General features: G+C 31.4%; 3 protein-coding genes across 3 annotated transcripts; all 3 read left to right on the top strand.

Moving 5' to 3' along the window:
• Positions 1-9808: 9808 nt before the first annotated feature.
• Positions 9809-14346, top strand: LOC125862454 (15-cis-zeta-carotene isomerase, chloroplastic). Its single transcript, XM_049542523.1, has 4 exons — positions 9809-10316; positions 11925-12071; positions 12200-12409; positions 13821-14346. Exons 1-4 carry the CDS (start codon positions 9897-9899, stop codon positions 14154-14156), a joined length of 1113 nt encoding a protein of 370 aa, XP_049398480.1. The 5' UTR covers positions 9809-9896; the 3' UTR covers positions 14157-14346.
• Positions 14347-15803: 1457 nt separating this feature from the next.
• LOC125862914 (CRIB domain-containing protein RIC4-like) lies at positions 15804-17624 on the top strand. Its single transcript, XM_049543035.1, has 3 exons — positions 15804-16020; positions 16326-16463; positions 17289-17624. The coding sequence occupies exons 1-3, from the start codon at positions 15882-15884 to the stop codon at positions 17537-17539; spliced, it is 528 nt and encodes a 175-aa protein (XP_049398992.1). The 5' UTR covers positions 15804-15881; the 3' UTR covers positions 17540-17624.
• A 1959-nt stretch (positions 17625-19583) lies between these two features.
• LOC125862099 (V-type proton ATPase subunit e1) lies at positions 19584-23552 on the top strand. Its single transcript, XM_049542093.1, has 4 exons — positions 19584-19723; positions 19805-19942; positions 20935-20982; positions 23154-23552. The coding sequence occupies exons 2-4, from the start codon at positions 19845-19847 to the stop codon at positions 23218-23220; spliced, it is 213 nt and encodes a 70-aa protein (XP_049398050.1). The 5' UTR covers positions 19584-19723; positions 19805-19844; the 3' UTR covers positions 23221-23552.
• Positions 23553-24594: the final 1042 nt, after the last annotated feature.

Raw genomic sequence — 24594 nt, 5'->3', positions numbered from 1 at the left:
GTACCATCAAAGCTGCTATTTGAATTTATACTGACACAGGGAGATGACATAGAGTTGTCCAGGAAGAAGCATGGTATTCAGTCACCCCGACTAATATCTTGTTAGGAAAGAAAAACCTGTGGTAACTTTTATAACACAATTACTTGATTTTCTATTTACTCATGTTATAGAGTAGCAGAATTGCTTGGATTTATCTATGCATGAGGAATCATCATATGCTCAAGGTTGATGACGATTTTCATGATGGCACTGCTCCATATACCTAATGGACTGTGAGACGACTACTAGAGCAAAGGTATATTGACTAGATTCAGTGTTGTCTTTCCATCTTCTTTGTGGATTTGGTAGTAAATGAAACAGGTACTGAAGTAGTAAAGATATAATGGAAGATAAAAAGTCATTCAAATAAATGAAGTCCAAACATTTGAAAACATCTCTTATTTAATTTTAAGTTAAAAGAATTTGAAGAGTTTCCATTGATAAAATTATATACATGATTTTTCCCACAAAATACATTATTTTGCTCTCTTCTCATTGTGGGTGACAATACAATAGCATGTGAGTTGATTTATCTCACAAAATTATACTTCTAATTTTTCATGTTTCTCTTGATCAATAAATTTTAGTTATATATGTATATAGATAGAACTCATATTACAGGTTTTGTTTCATTCTTTAATCGAAATTTTATGTTTTTAACGCAACAAGTGAGAAATAATTCTAGAGAGTTTTTCGTTTGGACAAAAAGTCTGCTCAACATTCATGAGGTAAAACAAACCTATTTGTGTGAAAGAATATGTATGTTGTTTCGTTAATTTATTGACAGTAGTTTCTTGGAGAATATAGATATCTGGACTAGAATATTAGTCATTTCAATGTATTCGAGGAATTCTTCAAGAAGGTTAAAGGCGGCATAGACATTTATTTGTTNGAGTTGTCCAGGAAGAAGCATGGTATTCAGTCACCCCGACTAATATCTTGTTAGGAAAGAAAAACCTGTGGTAACTTTTATAACACAATTACTTGATTTTCTATTTACTCATGTTATAGAGTAGCAGAATTGCTTGGATTTATCTATGCATGAGGAATCATCATATGCTCAAGGTTGATGACGATTTTCATGATGGCACTGCTCCATATACCTAATGGACTGTGAGACGACTACTAGAGCAAAGGTATATTGACTAGATTCAGTGTTGTCTTTCCATCTTCTTTGTGGATTTGGTAGTAAATGAAAACAGGTACTGACTTTTTATATTTCTAAAATGTTAAACCTTTTTAAAAAAAAATCAAGTTTAAAATGTTAAACCTTCTGCTTGCAGATCCTTATATATATATATTATAATTAGTGGGAAGCTCCTAACCTCAAAGTTGGATTACCATTTTGCCCTTCACTTAAATATTTTTTTTATTTTTTAAAATATAAAAAATGTAAAAGTATATTCTAATAAATAATTAGATAATAAACTTTGAAGTAATAAAGATATAATGGAAGATAAAAAGTCATTCAAATAAATGAAGTCCAAACATTTCAAAACATCTCTTGTGTAATTTTAAGTTAAAGAATTTGAAGAGTTTCCATTGATAAAATTATATACATGATTTTCCCCACAAAATACATTATTTTGCTGTCTTCTCATTTTGGGTGATAATAGCATGTGAGTTGATTTATCTCACAAATTATACTTCTAATTTTTCATATTTCTCTTGATCAATAAATTTTAGTTATATATGTATATAGATAGAACTCATATTACAGGTTTTGTTTCGTTCTTTAATCGAAATTTTATGTTTTTAACGCAACAAGTGAGAAATAATTCGAGAGAGTTTCATTTGGACAAAAAGTCTGCTCAACATTCATGAGGTAAAACAAATCTATTTGTGTGAAAGAATATGTATGTTGTTTTGTTAATTTATTGACAGTAGTTTCTTGGAGAATATAGATATCTGGACTAGAATATTAGTCATTTCAGTGTATTCGAGGAATTCTTCAAGAAGGTTAAAGGCGGCATAGACATTTATTTGTTGTTTGGTAAGTATTATTTTTCATTTCAATGTTGCATATTTTTACTTGGTTCATTGTTTGGTACATTCAAATTTTTGGTTGAAAGAAGGTAAATTGAATAATGGCAATGAAAAAGAAAACAAATTTTTCATTTACATGTGTGATGTACCAATCTTCTTTTAAAGATTATGTTTGTTATAACAAGTTGATTATCCTGTAGTAATTGAATTAATGTGGTGTTTATGATATATGTCAATGTATGCATAATACTACTGCATTATGTAATTCTTCTACACTTTAGGTTATGGGATAAGATAATTGAATAACTTATGCAATTAGTTTTTTTTCTCATAATTAAATCTACAAAAATTAGCTTGCATTATATTTAATACGTTTTTTTAGAATTTATAAATGGTTTACTACTTGTCTGACAGTAAAATCATGGTGTGATTTGTAAATAAATACCCCTAATAACGGAAAGAAGAGGAAGCGTTGAAGAAGAAAAATGTATTGCCAAATATTATTGTATTCTGTAACTTTATGTTTTTTATTGGTTAAATTTAGAACTTTATTATTTCATTTATTCTATCTAGAAAAAAAGTATTTGGATGAAAAATCTCATTGATTCAAAGAATTGTCAATTAATCTAAATTCATATGTAAAAAATGAAATAAATCAAGGCACATAAAGTTCACACATGCCATTTAGTGAACTTTAGAAAAATTAAAACTCATCATTTTAAGGAGTATATACTCTTTTTAATTTTAAAACATAAAATAATATTATTAATAATCTTTATGTTTTTTTTAAAAAAAGTGTATTGATTGATATAGGTACACGAGCGGAGGGTGAGCCCAGAAACTATTATTATTATTTATTATTATAAGTGGGAAGATTTTAACTTCAAAGTAGGATTATGATTTACCCCTTCACTAAATTTAAATATTATTAAAAAGACTAATTAATAAAATATTAAATAATACTTATATGGTATTAATCCATTATATTTCTAGGTAGAATTAATTCACGGAATATTTTAATTTATTTTTATTCTAAAATGGAGTACGGTAGATGAAGTATTCACGGAATATTTAATTTATTTTTATTCTAAAATGGAGTTCGGTAGATGAAGTGTTTTGTAACAACAAAAGACAGTAAATTATATCCGACGAGAGGGAGTTGCTCGGATGGTAAGCACCCCTCACTTTCAATCCAAAAGTTGCGAGTTTGAGTCACCAAGGGAGCAAAATGGGTGGGTTAAAAAAAAGTAAATTATATCCTTTAAAAACTGAAATATCCATTAACGTTAAAGAACAAAACATCCTTTGAATTACCATACATCTTAATATGGCATACATATTTAGATTTTAGTCAGAAACTTTACATATCCCAACTTTAACCAATCTAATTCTCATAGATGTTATGTGTATCATCAATTTTTTAAATGACTTTTATAATTCCAAACTTGTAACTATACATACCAAAAAATTGTTTTCAAAATCATTTTATATTAATGCATACTCTTAGTTATTCCGATGTATAATTGTTGATGAATGATTATTGGTGGATGTAATTACATTGCTCATCACAGTCACTTTTTATTAATGCATACACTTTGTTATTCTAAGGTATAATTGTTGATGGATGTGATTGCTCATCACATATGCAATAAAAAAAAATTAGATCTATTTATGTTTTTGTTAGTTATTGAAGTTCTTCTATTTTTTTAAACTGGAACTATTTCTCTCTTTAGTTTTTGTAATAATTTAAAAGTTTTAGAATTCATTAACTATTTTATTGTTTTTAGTCTACTCTATTTCATTTTATTTTTGAATATTGGTGGGATGAACATAATGTACTTCTGAAGTTGTATAATTTATTGTAATGCTATAATAATGTAATGGATATTGATAAATTTTTATATATTATCTTCAAACATTATGTGAGATTTTCGCAACTAATAACTCATGTGAAATTTACAATTTCTTAAAACTATTTGATATGATTGTCAGATTGTCCATTTGATGTTGGGAAAATACATAAAAAAAAACCCTGAACTTGTCACGAAAACTTACTTTAGTACTTAAACTTTACGGGTAATTATTTACCCCCCTTATCTCATTTCGAGTGAATTTAATACCATCCTAACGGATGATGTGGCAAAAAAAGAAAAGTAATTTTTTTGAAAGAGCGTTAAGTTATTTTTTAAAAAAGTAATGGTCCCACTTTATATATATAATGATAAAAAAAACGAAACTCACCCACCCCATTCTTCTTCTTCTTCAAACCCACCACCCCCCCTCTACCTGCTTGTCTTTTCTTCCTCAAACTCCCCACCACCCTATCCCCACCCCACCCCATCCTCTTTCTCCTTCTTCAAACTCTACATTCAAAGTACATTTCTTCGTTAAACACATAAACAAAAAGAATCACATTCAAGACCCACATAGTTTTTTTTACTCTTTACTTTGGAGATTTGATTTTGTCTTAAAAAGTTATGAATTTTTTTGAAAAATAAAGACTTGGGCATAAAAGAAGATGAGGTTTTGTCAACCGATCTATAATGTTAATGGTTGGCAATGGCGATTGAAGCAATGAGTAGAGAGAGTTTTTTTTTTTTTAAAAAAAATCACTACAAATAAATGTGTTTTTTCTTGAATTAGTTAAGAATTAGACCTTGATTAGTATATAAAAATAAAAAAAATGAAGAACACCGACAATCGACATGACAGTAAATGACGTTGAGTATTGAAAAAAAATCACTGCTAATGATTTCAATATTTCTTAAACTAATTAAGAACTAAAGATTAACTAGTATTTAAATATTCTGAAAAGGAAAGAAAGAAATGAATTTAAAAAATCAAAAATCAAATTTTAGAGAATTTTCAATGTGGCTATGACATGGCGCGCTTATGTGGTTCTAATGTGTCAATGACGTGGCGCGTGTGTAATACACTTGCCAACTTGAGACTGGTATTATATTTTTAAGGTGGTATTAATTCACTTCAAATATGTTAAGGGGGGTAAATAATTACCCGTAAAGTTTAAGTACTAAAGTAAGTTTTCGTGCCAAGTTTAGGGTTTTTTTTTTTTGTATTTTCCCTTTGATGTTAAACTTTAATTTGGTGTTACGCTCCTTCTCTTTTGATTACTTAATTTTATGAATAACTATTCATACATATTGTAACTGTATTTAAATCATTTACAAATATTTATAATATCTAGCATGCAATACAAGTATATTTTCTATTCTAAAATTCAAATTTTTAAGTATATAGACATCTTGTAGTAATTACAAAGGACAAACGTGCAACACACGTTTCCAAAAGCTAGTATTATAATAAGTAGGAAGCTCCAAAGTGAAAAGTTGAATTACCATTTTGCCCCTCTACTAAATTAAAATTTGATCAAATATAAATATTTTAATTACATAATGGTAGAATTTGAAGTTCTTAAGCCCTTCAATAATTAAATTATCATTTTCTTCATAAATGAGTACATTCATATTGCTTTTAATCGCAATTATAAATCTCATAATGGAAGAATCTGAAAAGTTATGATATGGAAAGTCATTCATCACTTTAATGTAGAAATCAATTTCAGAATTAAAATTTGAATTTAAAGGGTCATTTCTTAATGCTATTTAAGAACCAACTTACAAAAATAAAAGCTCACAATAGGAAATCGAATTATGAAAATTACACAATTCAACATGAGAAAATAAGAGAGTTAGAAGTTGCAAGTGAGGATAACCAAAAACTGTTGAAAATTGGTAATAAAGAAGAAAATTTAGCAGCGGAAAAAAAGAGAGTAAATTTAATATGTGTAGTATTAAACAATGAACAATTTTATGTTGATAAAGAGAGTAAGTTTTCTTTTGAGAGCATGATGGCTTTCTTTGCAATATCCTCAACTTTTCGTTCTTGCTTTCTTTTTCCATTATAGAATTTTTCTTCCATGAAACATTTAGAATTGTATGGGTGTTGGACTTGAAGTATATATATCAATTTAAGGTATATGTAGAAATTTTCTAATTGTGCATTTAAAGGAGAAACATTAATCATTTTTGTTATTTATTTTTGCACATACTAATATATCATATGTTTGGACCTAATAACTTAAAAATGTAGCTCATTATTTTAGTTACCAAACTAAATTTTGCAGGTTCATCAAATGTCTAACCATTTGACATACAATAAAGAAGTTATTTGAATACATTGATTGTTCATCTATCATAAATTATATAGTATTTTTTTGAATAGCTTGCGATACTGATTAAAATGTGATTTTGACAGTAATTCATACCTTTCATAGGACTCATGTGCAAAGCACGTTTAGTCTTACTAAAAGTAGGAAGCTTGAAAGATGAAAAGTTGGTCCATTTTACCCATAGACTAAATTAAACATCTAATTAATTTTATAATATTATTTTCTGAATTGTAAGTTATTTATTAGAAAGAGAATGTAGAAGAACAAGAGTCAATTAGGATTTCTAGAATTTTAAATAAGTAATATTTTTACTCTATTCTATAAGACAAGAGAGATATTTTAAGGAAGTTAATCATAAGGTAGTGTGCCTCTATGTTTGTTTTTGCTACTTTATTTTGTCTTTTAAAACAAATATAAAATTTATATATCGAAATTATAATAAGGGGATGACTAAATACAAAAGAGTTTCTTCTTATGAGTTGACTATACACTATAAACATTTATCATTTTACTTTTTTTTTTATGCAACTCAAACACAATTTTAAAAGAAATTATGTGATTTATAATAATTCATATTCATCGTTATGGAGTACATGTGCAACACACGTGCCCAAAGTAGGAAGCTTTAAAATGCTACACTAAATCATAATATTATAAATCATTTAACTAATCATTAAATAAGAAAACTTGTATCATATTACAAGTGGAAAGACCTTAAATGAAAAGTTACATCATAATCAATCATAATATCATACTTGTACATTTTTTTCACCATTTTTATAAATATTTACTACCTTAATGACTTGATAAAATGTCCACACCATAAATATTGAAGTAAATCCCACTAGCAATATCTCTAAGAGAAAAGACCAAATAACCACATATAATACTAATTCAATTGGTTTGCATTTAAACAGAATTAAGAGTTTTTTTTTTCTTTTGCATTATCTTTTTTAGGTAGAAAAATGTGTAAATTATTATAGGTAGATAAATATATCTCAAATCTAATATAAAATTGTGTTGAATGTTCTATAACAAAAATATTTTAAGGAAATATTGTATTCTTTTACATCATAGAGAAACATGTATGCATGTTTAATATAAAGTAACTATTATATAAATTGATCAAAACTACCTTAATTTATATTTTAACTTCACAAATATTAAATTCATTTTGAATGTAAGTGTAACGAGATTAAAATATAAGATTAATATTTATGCTTAGAAACTTGTATTTTTCAATATACTTTAATATCTATTTTTATCATCTAACATATCAATTAAAATTGTATATGAGATTTTGACACCAACTAATAAAAATATGCGTGCAACGCACATAACCATTACTAGTAAAAAAAAGAGGAAAGAAAGTGTGAAATGCCCTTCCCTTGGCTCTTTGTCTTGTCCAATGGATTATAAGCTTTGGTTTACTTGCTATAATGGGAGTGGAAGTTATCTCAATGCATCAATAAGATTTTTTTGTTAAGAGTACCCACTCTTGAAGACTATATACATCAAAAAGATACTTTTGCCTTACAGGTTAGACCTGTTTCCGAGAACGAGATGTTTAGAGTGGTAAGATCTTGTAAAAGGAAAAACATGTACTGTTTCATTTGCGTAGTTGGTTAAACTGAATTTACGTGCTGCTAGCACGTGCCCAAACAACATCCCAATGTTCTTAATTTTCCCTTGTTTTAGAGTCTACTATTTATGTACTTCTATTTTTGTTTGAGGTTGAACGGAATGTGTCTTTCTGACTTTTTCTGATGTTCTCATCTTCAAATCCAAGCAATGGAAGAGAATGGTCACAAGAACAACTTTTGTTGGACCAGGTTTTCCGAGAAACCTCCTAAGTTTGAGCGATATATCCATCCAACAGTTTTATGTTTCACAAAATCCCTGTGAAAACAACCTTCCATTTCAATGGTACATCCTAGTGTATAAATTTGATGTTAGGTATTATTATTCTCTTGCTGTGAATCTAGGTAAAAGTTAGTGTAATTTGGTTGGGTCTCGTCTGCTGGAAAAGTCGTGTGAGGTTTAGATGTGCTTTCAATGCTTGTTACTCTCCTTGTTCACTTAATTGCTCATGATTCATTTCTCTCGGATGGTATGCAGGAAAATAGACTCATATGCTATGGCTATGGTTTGTTTCAATGAAGTTTTCTTTGTGTAGTATTTGTGGACAGAGGAGAAAGGGATCATTTCTCGTGTTACTTGATGTGCATAGTGATCTCTATGAATCTCATCAGAATTTTCTGATGCAGGTTTCAACAGTGATGTAGAACTCCTAATGGAGTATTGAAGCAACCCTTGGAATTTACCATTCATTTATCCAATATGTTGTGTTTTACATTCCAATCTTATGGTAAGATCATGTGTGCGTTATAGGATCGCTCACCACCTCAGGTTTGAAACTTGCCGCAAACAAAGCCCTGTTTTTCAAGTGAGGAAGAGGGTAGTCAGGGTGAATCAACTATTCTTCGAGTTTTGAACTGTGGTCTCCATTAGCCCTCTGAGACTTCTAAGTTATAGAAAGGACACAACAATCGTGTACCTTTTCAATCAACATTTTATAACATCAAATTTCATGTGCTTTGAGCAATCGATCTATATATATATACACATTAATGTTTTGTGTGATCCATTTATGGTATTGCTTGTAAGTTGAATCTAGATGTGAAAACATGTACAATGTGGTTTATATTGTTATTTAGTATAGCAAGAATTGAATGTTGGAAAAGGGTTAGATACGTTAATGCATTTTACTTACTATTCACAACTTAGTTGATTTGACTCAAGTTTCAAATCGCTTGTATCGTATTCACAAGGTTTAGTGATTAATGAAATGAAATTGGTCGAGATAATGATAAATGTTAGTGACGATAAAAAAAGTATCGAATAATTTTCTTCTATTTATTTAAATTGTAGGAGGAAGAATAATTCTAAATTGTTGGCATAGTAACGACTAACCAAACAAGGGTGAATACTTATTTATATTGGATATTTGCATCAAATCAATTTTACTTATTGAATTTAGGTGTTTTTAATGTAACGAGAATAGGTACGTTGTATGTATACATATATATCATACATTTATTTATTTGATGTGAACACTTGATACGAGTAAATTTTTATCTTACTTACGTGTATATATATGATTAGGTTGACATTTTTTATTTTGTTTTTGCCGACCCAAACCAAGAAAAAACACTAAAAATAGCTACAAGTAGTGTCATTTGCCCACTTCCCTCCACTAGCTATCCAAAATACCCACCAAAGAGCACAACTCCTTGAAGATTCCTTTCTCTCCCTTTGCCAAATTACTTGTTTGGTCACATTTTTGTTAAATAAATAAATAAAATGTTTTTGAATAATAACATAAATTATTATTTTAAAAGACGAAAAGAAGAATTTCCTTTAAAAATACTTTTAATATTTGAAAAATACTTGCAACAAAAAAGATTGCTCAATATAATTTTACCAACTCAGTCAATTTGTTGAATTTTCACTTTATTTGTGTAATTCAACTTTCCACCTCGAAATCCCCTCTCCCATTTACTCTACACCCATTTTTTATTTATTTACTGAAAAAAAAAAACTAAGAACTTGGCCAAAACAAGTTATATATACCAAAACTTCTCACACACACACACACTAGAGCTCACATAATCTTGTAAAAATGGCAACTTCAATTTTCCTCTCACACCCTTTTTCTCCTTTATTATCAAAAAAACACCATAAAATTCCAAGTCCCAAACAAACCATAGCCATAGCATATCACTCCACCAACAAACCCACCACCAAGACTCCATTTTTATCATTTCCCACTTCCTTTTTTCCATTTCCCTCAAACCCCAGAAAGGAATTTTGGCCAATTTCAGTGGGAAGAACACAAACAGATGAAAAAGATGAAATCTTGGTGGTGGGTGAAGATTCTGCTGAATTTGAGTTATCCAAACAAAAGATTTCATCTTGGGTTTATTTTACTGGGATTCTTGGTGTTGTGCTTTATGTTCTTAATGTTGTTTGGATTGACAATTCTACTGGATTTGGAAAATCATTCATTGATTCTGTTTCTAGTATTTCAGATAGCCCTGAGGTGGGTATTTTTGCTTAATTGCTTTATCTGTTCTGTTTTTATTTACTTTTGCTGAATTGGGCTTTGAGATATTGATTTCGATTATGTTCTTTACTTGGTTATAGTAGTTGTATAAATTGTTAGAACAGGAAAAAAATGATATCTTTTCTGAAAGGTATAACGCATAAATATGTCCTTTTAACTTGGCATATGTATGTCCGTGCACAAGTAGAGACTTAAACTTGTATAAAGTTAAACACATAGAAAAATGCGTTCTATGTGTATTAAGAATAATTTCTTACTTGGGATTCCATTATTCTATTTTCTGTTTCTTAACTTTATTGGATAGTGATTATAAATTTTTGTAGTTTTCTGGAAGGGGACGGAGTTCCCACTTCTTCCTAGCTCATTTGCACTCCTTGTAGCACTTCTGCCAAAGCTTGGTTATTTTTCATATGCATATTTTCTTAATAGTAGTGTTCCAGCACACCTTTACTATTTTACCGGTTACTTATATCCTCTTACCGATATAGGTATTAGGTAACTCTATCCACCAAGCGTTAGGCAAATAGGTAGAGTTTATCAAACTCTTCTTTGTTTTTGGCTGCTGTCGGGATTTAAATCCTGGTCTTCATTCTAGTCTCAGTGACCGCTAGCTCACACCCTTGTGCGACATCACCCACTGATTGTTGTGTTATGAATTTGTTTTTACAATGAAATGTGGCTTAAGACTTTTAAGTTCTGCTATCTAGGCTTTAGCATATAATTGAGCCGAGGGTCTATTGGAAACAACCTCCCTACCCCGCAAAGGTAGGGGTAAGGTTTGTGTACATCTTACCCTCTCCAGACCCGTTGTTGTTGTTGTTGTTGTAGACTAGCATATAAATTAAAGGTGGCAACACCAGTCATCCTGGGCCTCTGTATTTTAAAAATCAGGAATTAGTTTAATTTATCAGCACAGTTAGGGATTGAGCTTGTAGGATCAAGCTTTTAAGCTTGGAGATGAGAAAAAGATAGATAAAATCTTTATCTGCAAACTTTCATTCATAATAATTTCGTTAAATTCTTTTATTGATTTCAATATTGTTATTTTCTTCTTTGTTTGTTTGTCACTTGGTGTTAGTCTTGTGTAGTTACTTTAAATAATACAAACGAAATTATGAATTGGTTTACATTCAAGACTTTTACAAGGGGAAGCTTTTGTTAGTATAGTTTTATCAAAGAACTCTATGAGATACCAATTGATAGTCAAACAAGAACCAACGAAGGAGGGTCGATTTGAAGTTGTTAACCAACAAGGTTTCTTATGTTTGGGCACATGTAGAATAACATTATGTCTTCACCTTGCAATGAAGACTATATAGCCTTGATAATGCTCGGAAAGTATTTATTTGTTCTGGTTCATTCTGTCACTCTTCTTGGCTTGATAATAGGCAAGTGATGCATTAAATTCTCGATGAATCATATTGGCCAACATAAAGTTGTCTTGATTTCTTTTCTGTTTGTTTCTTTCTTAGTTACTTCGCGTCCATTTTGGCTTTCTTGGTAACCAGCATACACTATAATTTTTTTAATTTTGCATACATAAATTTCTGTTTGCTGAGAGTTTATCCAAATGTTTCTATGCAGATTGTAATGCTTTCCCTTACCTTGATTTTCGCTATAGTCCACAGCGGTCTTGCTAGTCTTAGAGACAAAGGTGAGGAACTCATTGGAGAGCGTGCTTTTCGTGTATTGTTTGCTGGGGTATCTCTGCCATTGGCAGTCAGCACAATAGTGAGTTTCTAGTCTGCCATGCAGAAACTGAGAATTTAGTTCTTTTTCGGTAACTTTTATAATTTTACGGTGCAAAGCTTGATAGATGGAAATTTAACATAACGAAAGGTTCTTATGGTGATTTACAGGCGTATTTCATTAACCACCGATACGATGGAGTGCAGTTATGGCAATTAAACAGCATTGCTGGGATTCATGAACTAGTTTGGATTTCTAACTTTATTTCCTTCTTCTTCCTATACCCATCGACATTCAATTTACTAGAGGTAGCAGCTGTTGACAAGCCCAAGATGCATCTTTGGGAAACTGGGATTATGAGGATTACCAGGCATCCACAGGTAAATGCTCAACTTTCACTAAAATGTAACCTACCGTTGTAGAAGATACCGACTGAATGATTTCATAATTTGCCTTGTCCCGAAACACCAATGCCTACTTTTAGTTTCAAATCTCTTTCCAAATTAAATTTCAACTGTGGATTCAAACCACTTCACTTTGTACCTCGTATTATGTTTTAATTTCCAGGATATGACACTGGGGAGGGTAGGATGTACGTACGCAGACCTTACTCCTACCTTTGTGGGGTAGAGAGGTTGTTTCCGATAGACTCTCAGGTCAAAAGAAGTGTAATCAAAGCAGATAAGAAGAAAAATAATGACAACAAAATAGTGAGATATACAAAGCAAATGGGGCATCAGGTAGTAGAAAAAATTGAAGAATAAGTACTACTAAAGAAGGAGGAGATGAGAAGAGGAGACTAGCCCCCTTCCTCTCCCACGTAAAAGAACAACAACACTCGGCTATCTCATACTCTTCTACCCTAATACTTGACCTTCATACCCTCCTATCTAGGGTCATGTCTTCAGTAAGCTGAAGATTAGATCCCCGGTTCTTCTATTTTCCAGGATATGACATAAGTACTATGACAGAGGAGGTTTAGAGTCATGATTTCTATTCATCATTTCTGTAGGGTTCAGGAGTTTTCTTTTTTTAGTTTTTTCGTGTATTTCAGTCTGATATTTAAAATTATATTTCACTTAGGATTCTTAGAATCAAGAATTGGCTCTATCGGTCAATGGTTTTCTTTGAAGGAGTTAAATAAGGCATGTCATAAAGAATAATATCACAAGAAATGACAGGCAGATGTTGCTGCAGAACGAGTCTGTACATGAAAGGAGGTGAAGGTTATTGTAATCCCAGTTCTGCTAATTCATAAAAGGAAAGAAACCTACCAAATTGATGAAGCTGTTCCATAAATGAGGATTTAGTAAAGAGGAATCATCTCTAGTCCTGAAAATGAGAGAAGTATCAGAAACACCCCTAAACTTGGCGCAAATTATTAGTTTCATCCCTGGACTATTGACAGCCTTAAAAACATCCCTCTACTTGACTAACTAAACTTAGATACACCCCTGAAACACTCCCGATATGCAAGTGGTCTCAAACTCTTGTAGGAGCATGGAGTTCTTAATAAAAATCGAGAGAAGTGTTGAAAACACCCCTAAACTTGATGAGAATTTAGGGGTGTATTTCACTAATGTTGCAAGATCTGGGGTGTATTTAGCTTCAATTAGTTAAGTAAAGGGGCGTTTTTGATACCTCTCTCCCTGAAAATCGAGAAAATAAGTGTCTTTGTGCATGTGTGTTACACCACAATCCAGTATTTTTTTCTTTTATTTGCTGTCTCATTACTTGGTATAAGTTATTCCGTCTTTGATAGCTAATTGAAGCCTCCATTCCCCATATTAGCTGGTTGGGCAGGTGATATGGTGCTTAGCTCACACGCTGTGGATTGGGAATTCAGTTGCAGTGGCAGCCTCAGTTGGTTTGATAGGACATCATCTGTTTGGTGCCTGGAATGGGGACCGGAGGTTAGCCATACGATATGGTGAGGCTTTTGAAGTCGTGAAGAACAGAACGAGTATCATTCCATTTGCAGCTATTCTTGATGGTCGTCAAAAGTTGCCTGAAGATTATTACAAGGAATTTATCAGATTGCCATATTTATCGATAACAGCATTGACATTAGGTGCTTACTTCCTCCACCCCATTATGCAAGCTGCCAGTTATCGGCTACACTGGTAGTACCACTGATGTTACATAACTCGTTTCCATATAAGAAATCGCGATCACGAGTTGTATATTTTTTTTCCCAATATATATAGGTTACTGTTGTCTATTTAACTACTGTTGGAAAACAAAGAAAGAAAGAAGAGTAATAGAAAGGATTCTGTTTAATGTGTTTGAAAGTAAAGTTCCAACTTTTGTGTCCCTTCAAATTCCATATGGTGTAAATCATGACATATGTCCTTGTTATTCCAATTTACATATATGTGAAGGGGTACACTCAAATGGTATCAGAGTTCTCGAGTTTGAGTTATGTTAATGTATTATTTTTTGTAGGACGCGATTTATCTCTTTAGATGAACCTACCTGGTGTAAATTTGGATTACTCCATTTAGCGGCTTCAAGTACCAAATAATTAACTAACGGCAATAGTTTTTATAAACTTATTATGTCTGAAGAAATGATTCATCAAAATAACGAGTTATCATTAACATCAACACATATGAAATCGTCAAATACTCAAAAGTTTCCCGAATTAATTAATTTAGTGAACTTTAGATATCGAATGATTAAAAAAATGATGCAAATAACAATAATTTTATGGTTAGACAAGGCCTACCTAAAAGGAGCAAGTCAGCTTGGACCAAATCCAAAAATGAAAAAAGAGAATTTTATTTTTATTTTTTTATAAAATAAACACTCTATTCCACTTCTGGTGTTGAGGAAAAATCAAATAAAAGTACACCAAATTCTTCTGACTTTTTTTTACTTTTTGTGAGAATGAAGAATTACATGTGGCCAACTTGAATGATATTTTATATATAAACTCCCTTTGGATTTACTCTTCCTCATGCAATGTGATTGGAAGAGTAGGGAATGAGTAGGTTCACTTGGGATTTTAAAACTAAAAAAGGAAAGATTGTAGAAGTATCCTTTAGAATGACTTGACATGCTCCACTTAAATTAATCTTAAGAAATTTCTCACCTGATGTTCGATATTAGTATTGAAGTTTCATCAAATCCAAATTCATATCGAAAAATTTCTCAATAAGGCAACTCAACATCCAAGACTCGAATTCAAAATTCTGATTATTATCAACAAATATATACTTTTAATACTTTCTATAGGAACCTTGTTAACGTGGCATACATACATCACTCACTTAAAAAAGAACATACAAGTCATATGTCACCACCAAAAATTTATGGTACAACAGTAACTACTTCATCGTTCTTAATCAAAAATATTATAATCGCGCTTTTGATATAAAGTTGCTTTTGATAAGCAACACTTTACCCCACAGAAACTTCATATTAATCAGAGCGCAAAATAAATACCGAAAAAGTACAACTATGTATAAACCATGTAACCCCCCTCCCTCCACACACAAAGACTTCATGGGGGGTGGAGGATTTGGTTAGTGTGCTTTGTTTATTTCATAAAAATTGGACAATATTGGGCTGAGTTGCACAGTTTAACCAACTATATATCCACTTTATTAAGTTTCTAACCCACTCCATCATTTCAATAATATTCTCTTTTTTGCTTTCTAATTTAATGCCACATTGCCACCAACCTACTTTAATATTGGGTATGTCTATAACTAAAATCATTCTAACTTCTTATTTAAGCCAATTGCTTAACACATCTCATTATTATTATTATAACTCTCTTTCTATTTATATATATATCTTCTCAATATTTGTGATTTATATGCTATAATAATTCACTATTGATTTCATATGCTAATTGGAAGAAATATGAAGGAAAAATCAGTAGAGAAGTTTTTCATTTTGCCATTCTTTATAGGGTGTGGTTCTGAGTCAAGTGTTGGAGTGACCAGCCAACTTGAGAAAACCAAGAACTCATCACAAAAAATAAGTATGGTTTTCTCCCCTTTTATGTCTCACCCTCCACCCCCCACCCCCCCACCCCCTCTTACCCCATATTTTGTCAGAACTCAGTAACTTCTGTTCAAACTTGTATACATAAAGAATGTTATTCGAATGTGTCTCACATTTAGAGGCTAGATTTAGAATTTAATCTATACGAGTTCTAGATAAAAGAAAAACAACTTTTAAGTATTAGTGATTGATTCTTACTCAAGTATCTTTTTGTATATGTTGTTATTCTTTTTATCTTTTTGTAACATTGCTACTTTAATTTGTGTGTATGGCTTATTCAAGAAAGACAAGAAGGAGAAGAGAGCTCATCAAATGTAAAAATGAAGAGCTTTTGGGGATTTTGGGCCATGACAAGACCAAGATTTTCACAAAATGTGCAAAGATTGAAAAGGCATTTCAAAGGTTTTTCACAACTATTTGGTAAGTAATAAGCTATTGTCCATTGTATAACTATCTATTTGTAAGATTTCTTGTTCTATCTATACTTCCCCACTTGTCACAAATCCATACAAAAACAAAACTAAAAAGGTCAAATACTTACATGATGTTCTTGAAGTTGTTGTCTGTTTTCATTTAGACACATTAACTAAGGTTTTTACAGATAAAACACTTAATATACGACTGATATGTGCCTATTGAATATCAATTATAGTATATTTTACTTATAAGTCCACAACAACTGATGGAGATCTAGGTCGAAAGGACTAGGGCTTATATGAAACAAATTCAAGGTACAATTACGTAATATAGTTGTTACATCAAAATTAGATGCTTTCTATAAGACATACCAAATAAAAAGCTTCACACATTATCGCACTCAACTCCAAATGAATTGTGTCACATCAACTTGAGGCATTCAATAGACACATTTCACACATACAACTATACAATCATACATCCGATATCATCTAATAAGATATGATCTTAGTTGAAATATCTAACTGAAAATTAGTGATTTCTTTAAAAGGTTGTCTATATATTTGACTTATCAAAAACTCTAGCTCAATAGATGATAATGATGATTGTTCACACCGTACAAAAGGATAACAATGCATACAAAATATTCCATTACATACTTAATATCTAACTCAACACTAAAAAAATCATATCGCAAGCCAATAACTCATTCCCTCAACCAACATACAACACTAGTAACAATTTTTAACACCACAATTTCACAATTCAATTTTTTATATTTTTTTTGCAATTTTTTATTCTTATATTTGCCTTCTTTTTTTTTTTCAGCGCGAAGAGAAGAGGTAGAGGTAGAGGAAGAGGAAACAGAGATAGAAATAGGATATCCAACCGATGTGAAGCATTTAACACACATAGGATGGGATGGATCAACAACAATAAATCCAATTAAAGGATGGGAAAATTTAAAACCTCCTGAAATTATTTCTTTTCCATCAATTTCTATTAAACAATTTGAACTTGCTATGGCTGCTCAAGCTGGTGAACCTATAGATGTTATTAATACCAATAATTGTGCTTGATTTTTGAAAAATATTATTTGTAATTTTCTCTTGCTTCTTGTCTACTAAACTCTAAATCAATTTATATCTTTTTCTACTTTTGTTGAGGATGCAAATTAAGTGATGTTTCTTTTCTCATTTTCCATCTAATATTCGAATTTTGATTAAATTAGAATTCACATAGAAAAATTCAGCTAAAGACCGCTCACTAACAAAAATAACCCCATAAAGGCAAACAAAAAATGACTCTATATAGAATTCGTTAATAAAAGTGACTCCGTGTAGCATAGCTTCATTAATAAAAGNTAAATTCTAAATCAATTTATATCTTTTTCTACTTTTGTTGAGGATGCAAATTAAGTGATGTTTCTTTTCTCATTTTCCATCTAATATTCGAATTTTGATTAAATTAGAATTCACATAGAAAAATTCAGCTAAAGACCGCTCACTAACAAAAATAACCCCATAAAGGCAAACAAAAAATGACTATATAGAATTCATTAATAAAAGTGACTCCGTGTAGCATAGCTTCGTTAATAAAAGTGACTTTATATAGCATAACTTCGTTAATAAAAGTGACTCATGGTTTCCTTAATAAAAATGACTCCATATGGTTTTCGTTAATAAAAGTGACTCCGTGTTGAACACAAAAGTGAAGTTTGATATCAAATGTGATTTCGTATAGAATTCAATAACAAAAGTGACTCCGTATAGTAATCGGTATAGCAACCACTAATAAAAGTGACTATATAACATTCAAACTAACAAAAAAAAAAGTTTGCAAAACTTGAAAATCTTTATAATAATTAATGCAAAAAATGAAAATCAATCAAATTCTTCACCTATCTAAAAGAACATAGAAATATTTTTGTGTATATGTATATATATATTTTGTAGGCACCATAGCGAGCCAAAAGTTGATTGAAAAACAAAACAATGGCTTTCTGAGATGCCTAACCCTTTTGAGGTTTTTTCTATTAGATCTTCTTATAAACTATAGTACAAACAGCAATTTCCAATACATATTTTCATGATAATTACCTCAAAATAAGATTTGAGATTTTTTCAGAATGTATTGGCCAACGCTGATTGAAGGAGATCTGCTTTGTTTTTTAGGGTTTCCACTTCCCTTTTACTTTATATACACCAAAGGGGAAATTTCCAAGTGTTAATTGGGCTTCTCTAACTTGGAATTATTGGGCTTTAGTTAAAAACAGAAAATTTTGTAAATAGCGTTATTGACAAATCGAGATTTTATGTGTGTATATATATGTGTGATCAACTGTATATGTATATATGTATGTGTTTTGAAAGTAGAAGTTGTTTGTATTTGTGGCGAGCTAGTTTTATCTAATGACCAACAAGCTTTATGGTGGAGTGGAGTGTTAATTACTCCTCCATTTTTAAGCATAAATCTTAGATTCGAGTCCTCCTAAATACAGAATCGTCTTTGTTAGGGAACGTTTTACCCCCTAAGTAGCAGAAACGATGTGGGAAACCCAGAAAAAAAACTATATTATATAATGAGGTATACAATGTTGTTACACACTGAACTTAGTTTGATTGAGCCTAAAACACTACTCTACCTATTTGTGTTTTACTCGAGCCGAGAGTTTATCGGAAAAGGAACGAGAGTATAAGATGGTGTATACACTACCGACCTACTCCCTCCGTCCCTTTTTAGTTGTCCACTTTAGAAATGGCACACAGATTAAGGCAACAATGATTAGCACAGTGAAGTTACAATTTTACCCTTATGACAACTTTTCACTTCAAAATTACAACCACTTATTTGAATTCAAGTAAAATAAATTGGAGGGAAACAACATACACTTTTACAATTTTCAAGAAGTGTAAATAAGGGTATAATAGGAAAAAATTTGTTGTTCTTTCTTGATTTGTCAAAATGGACAACTAAATAGGGACAACTAAAAAAGGAAATATGGACAAGTAAATAGGGACGGAGGGAGTAGCTATTTTCATATCTGGAGTGGGCCTTTTGGACTCAAAACATGCAAAGAAAGCCCAAATATTCGTAAGGTGGGCCAAACACAAACCCGAACTGGCCCAATATCCCAAATCAATCCAAAATTGACGACTAATCTATCTCTCGTTAGATCAAGAACAGGAAAAAATTCAACACAATTATTTTTTTCCAGATTTTGCTACAATTCAATCTCAAATTTCAAATCTCAATATCTACAGGTATTAATTTCAGCTCAAAAATCTGTTTTTTTGTTAAAATATAGTTCGAATTTAATTTTTCTACCATTTTTTTTGTTGCAGAAAACAGATTTGCTATTGCACTGTGAGATCAGGGACGAAAATGGGGTTTTTGGTGACAACGCTAATTTTTGTGGTAGTGGGTGTTATTGCGTCTCTATGTGCCAGAATATGCTGCAATAGAGGGCCTTCTACTAATCTGTATGGTCAAATTTCTTTAATTTGCCTTTGTTTGCTTCAAATTTGAATATCATTATTTGTTTAGGGTTTTTTATGTTTGTTGTTGTTGTTTATGAAAAAAGATGAAATCTTTGGCATAGAAAGCTGAGTTATTAATGTTGAGTTTGATTTCTGGTATAAAACACTGGATTATTGATAAAATGTCTGCATTACTGATGTGGTTGTTCGGTTTCGATTTCATTTCTTTTTGTTATTGCTTTAGGTCTTGTTTGGTTTGTTGTGTAAGAAAAAAACATTTTTTGGCAATAGAACTTTGCATCAGAGCTCTGAGGGCCGGAGCTACGGTCTTTAAGTTTATGGATTTTGAATTCTAGAAAAGATGAGCTTAACGGGTTCTGAATAAGTTATTTATACATGTCAAAAGATAATTGAGCTAAAGTTACTGTGTTCTGCCGAACCTGTAGGCAGAACAATAGCTCCTCCCCTGTTATGCATCTATAGAGAAAATGCGTAATCCTTTTGGGGTGGGTGGGTGGGGTGTCAGTATTGTGTTTTGTTTTATGCTTCGTTAGTGCTATCAGCTATTTCTGTTCGATCGTTCTTCTAGGCACTTATATTAACTGTAGGTCTTTAATCCAGGCTTCTTTGTTTTCTAGTCTTTGATCCATATCCAGGTCAATGACTATTAAATCTGATGGATAGTGATTATCTAATATTATCATTACTATGTATCATGGAGATCTTGATTATTCTTTGTGCTATAAATTAAATTGACTCGTATAGTGTTTCATGATTCAGGCATTTTAGATGACGAAAGAAACAAATGCAATTGTACTTGAAATGCAAATTGCAATTTTTGTCGGTCTGCTGTTTAGTTTTGCTAATTTTGTCTTAATTACTCTACTGAGGTCTCCCGGATCCAACCCATGATGCATTAAATTCTAAGTTAGTGTCTTTCCGCTGAAATAGTTTTGGTCTTTGTTTCTAATAGCTAATTGAATTTTGTGATGCAGGTTACACTTGACATTGATCATCACGGCTACAGTATGCTGTTGGATGATGTGAGTTTGCCTCCCTCTTATCTCTTTCTCTCTCTCTCTCACACACACACACACAGAGACACACCTGTGCGCTCCCGTACACATCTACATATGCACAAACATGTACAAAGTAAAGCAAAATAAGACATAACATGATACTATTTCCTCAAAACATGACAGCATGAGTTCATGTGTTTGACTTGAAGCCTGGTAGTAGTAAGATGTTTCCCTGACTTTGCTTTGTCATGTTTCCTGTATTTTATCTTTTGATGTTCAAAGGGATTATATAATAGAGAAATTACTAATGCAAAGTGTGCGATACCTATAAGATTATCTTTTTGCTGAGGAATTTTACGATTTGCTTGACTAGTTGAACATAGTGCTTATGCTATTACATCTGCTTGACTTCCTCATAAAGTATGAAATATATGCATAATTGCGTGCTTTATATCTGAACCTACTCTAAGAGGCTTAAATATTTTTCGATCAGGTCTGTTGATATATAATCTAAATTTGGAAGTGTCTTAGTTGACTTTTCTGTCAAAAAATTTCATTTGCAATGTCAACAACTATGCTTTGTGAATACTATCCTAGCCTCACAAATCCCGTAGCTAATCCTTATAATTATCTAATTTTGTCTTATAGATGAAACATAGAAATGCTTCTTTTTGGATTAATGTGATGTAGATTTGCTATATATATTCTATACTTTCGAAGTTTCACATTTTGGAGAGTAAGTAATGTGCTGGAATCTATATATAAACCTTATGCCGCTCGAACTCTTCAAAACTGTTGTCGCACTTGTAATCTTCCAAAAATGCATTGCTTTTGGAAGTTCCGTCAGACCGTCACGCACCCAATGATATTTTTGAAGAGCCTGAGCACATAGATATAAACTTTGATTCTTATGTGATTGACAAGAGAGGGTAGCTCAACTAGAAAGCACCCTCCACCTCCAATCTTATAGTTTGGGTTTGAGTCAACATGTTACCATATCCAAAAGAAAAAAAAAAACACAGAGATCTCCCTTCTTCGTGCGATGTCATTATTTATCTCTCTTAATTGTCATTAGATGAATGCACTTGTAACGATGTTCAATGTTCTCTCTCGTGGGTTCATTATTTTTGTAATTTTCTTTTCAAGAATCATGGGGCTGTCAACTAGTTTTACTTCATTCGGCTTTGCTTCTCTATATTAGAAAATGAAACATGTTCAATTTTCATCCATTTGTCTTGGTGCTTGTCTCAAGACTTTCCCGGATGGGAAGTGGGAACTACCATTCCTTCACACACACACAAACATACACAGACTCTGTCTCTCCCCTGTCCTCCTGCTTTATGTGCGGGTATATTGATTGACAATGATGATGTGGTAGGGAAGCTGATGAGGTTGGTGAGGATAGTGGGTGAAAATTATGTGATAGGGAAGTGCTTTCAATAATATTATTTAGGTTAATTCTACAGAACTCTCCTACTAAATGCTTGTTTTATTAGTCGCTATGAAATGCCTTATGGTGGTTCTGAATAAACTCCCAACTTTATCCGCAAGGGTGGCCGAGTTGGTTCAGCTAAGCAGAAGTGCTAATTTTGCTTTTGTCTTTGATAAGTTTCTGTTCCAATGATGGAATCTTATTGTTGCTATGTTGTTTTTTTCACGATAAGAAATGTTTTATTCTTGAGTTTCTAAAGAATAGGGAGATTGGCTCTTGTTCCTTTTCAATACTCCTTCCGGTTCATTTTTAATATGGAGGTGTTAGCCTGGACGTGGAGGTTGAGAAAGAAAGACCGTCTTTTTGTACATACTTAAAAGTACCATTAGAGTTTGTCGTTTTGATTATAAGAGCATGTCAGTAGGATTTGAAAAACGGTATAAAATTTCCCCATATAGAACTGTCATAAGTCTCTCACTTTGGGTAGTGATTTTGAGAATCGCATGTAATAGTAATATAGTCAAACCTCTCTATATAAACATTTCACTACAACAATCATATTATCTGGGAACCGGTCTTTCATGTTATGTATCAAAACAAACAATGTTGTTATAGAGAGGTTTGACTGTAGTAGAAGTCGTTATTGCAAGTTACATGTACCGGAGTAATAATTCTCTATTTTCTATTTTCGTTGTTAAATTGGGATTTAGCATTCAACAATGAGAAGAAAACTCATCGTTTCGTGTTTTTTTTTCTTGGATAGGTGGGCAATCGTGTACCTTGCGCAGCTGAAACCACTCATCGTTCCAGTTTTGAGTGAAGGAGAATAAAACGCTCTCGGAAGCTCTCGTCGTGTATTTTTTTGTGGATTATTTGAGTGCAGGGAAATACTTGGAAGTCACATTTGTATCACTATTTATGTGCTTGACATTGATTTCATATTTTTTGTATAATGTTGTTATTTTCTAGTTTCACCTCATTTAGGGTGTCTTCTTTATAAGCTTGGACTACATTAAGTATCTTATTGAAGAAAACAATAAGCACACGACATTTGTCGATGAGAGTTCATATAGCCAACCTCATCTCGTTTGAGACTGAGGCGTAACTATTGTTGTATTTGTCTAAACTCTTGGTCATGAACATATTATTTCAACTTTTGTAATTTTATAGATGTGTCAATACAGTAACATATTTGTTGTAACATCGAGTGTGGATAAATTTTTACCTGGTGAGATCGAAATCGCAAGAGAGAAGAAAGATGGAAAAGTAAGGAACATGAGGTCCTACTTGTTGAAACTTTCTAAAACACAAACTGTATTAATATTTTTATTGTCTGCTTACTTTAAAGTTGAAAAGAAAACAAACCAAAACGTTTTTTATTATATGGTCATATGTTCAAACTAGAGCTCCAAAAATAAAATTAAAAATGACCCAAAAAAAAAAACACTCTAATAGTTTTTTATTGATTTTCTTTGGCTAGTTTACACATGCACAAAATAAATTTGATGATTTGAAAATGAACACGTATGGTGGATTTAGATAAGGAGATTTTCCATGCATTTTAAATCAAAAAAGCTTAATAACTATACGAATCACGACTGAAGAGGATCAAATATACCTCTGAATTATTTAAAATGGGTCAGTCTTACTCGATTCGTTACATTTTTTGCTAAATAATATCCTTGTTATTACGGTTTTTGCTATATAAAAAAAAAGAGGTCCTACAACTAGCAAAGCAACTCCCAAAATATCATTTTTACTAAGGAAGTGCTAAATGGCCAGAAAATTTGGTCAGAAAATTAAAAAAACTATAATACTTTTTTATTTTAAAATAAACTGATGTTTTTTCCATTTTTTAGTTAAAATGTATTAAAGTTAAAAAGGGTAAAAATGTTTAAAATGATAAAATATCATTCTGGCCAAATTCTGGCCAAATTTTCTAGCCTTAAAGATTTTTCCTTTTACTAAATAAGAAAAACGATTCAATTTTATCCTTCTATTCAAAAATATAAAATAGTTTGCCCTCCATTAAGAACTCGAGACAAGTGCTCTTAATTGTCAAAGACTTAACAAAAACTTATGAAAATTATGAGATTAATTTGGTCCTTTTCCCATGTATGATTCAAAAAAACAATATAATCAATTGATTCAATAGTTATTTTAATTTCTTCTATGCTTATAATAATTAATAAAACCAAACAAGA

This window comes from Solanum stenotomum, chromosome 4, assembly GCF_019186545.1.
Source record: "Solanum stenotomum isolate F172 chromosome 4, ASM1918654v1, whole genome shotgun sequence".
NCBI lineage: Eukaryota > Viridiplantae > Streptophyta > Magnoliopsida > Solanales > Solanaceae > Solanum > Solanum stenotomum.
This window is presented reverse-complemented; position numbering and strand designations above follow the sequence as displayed.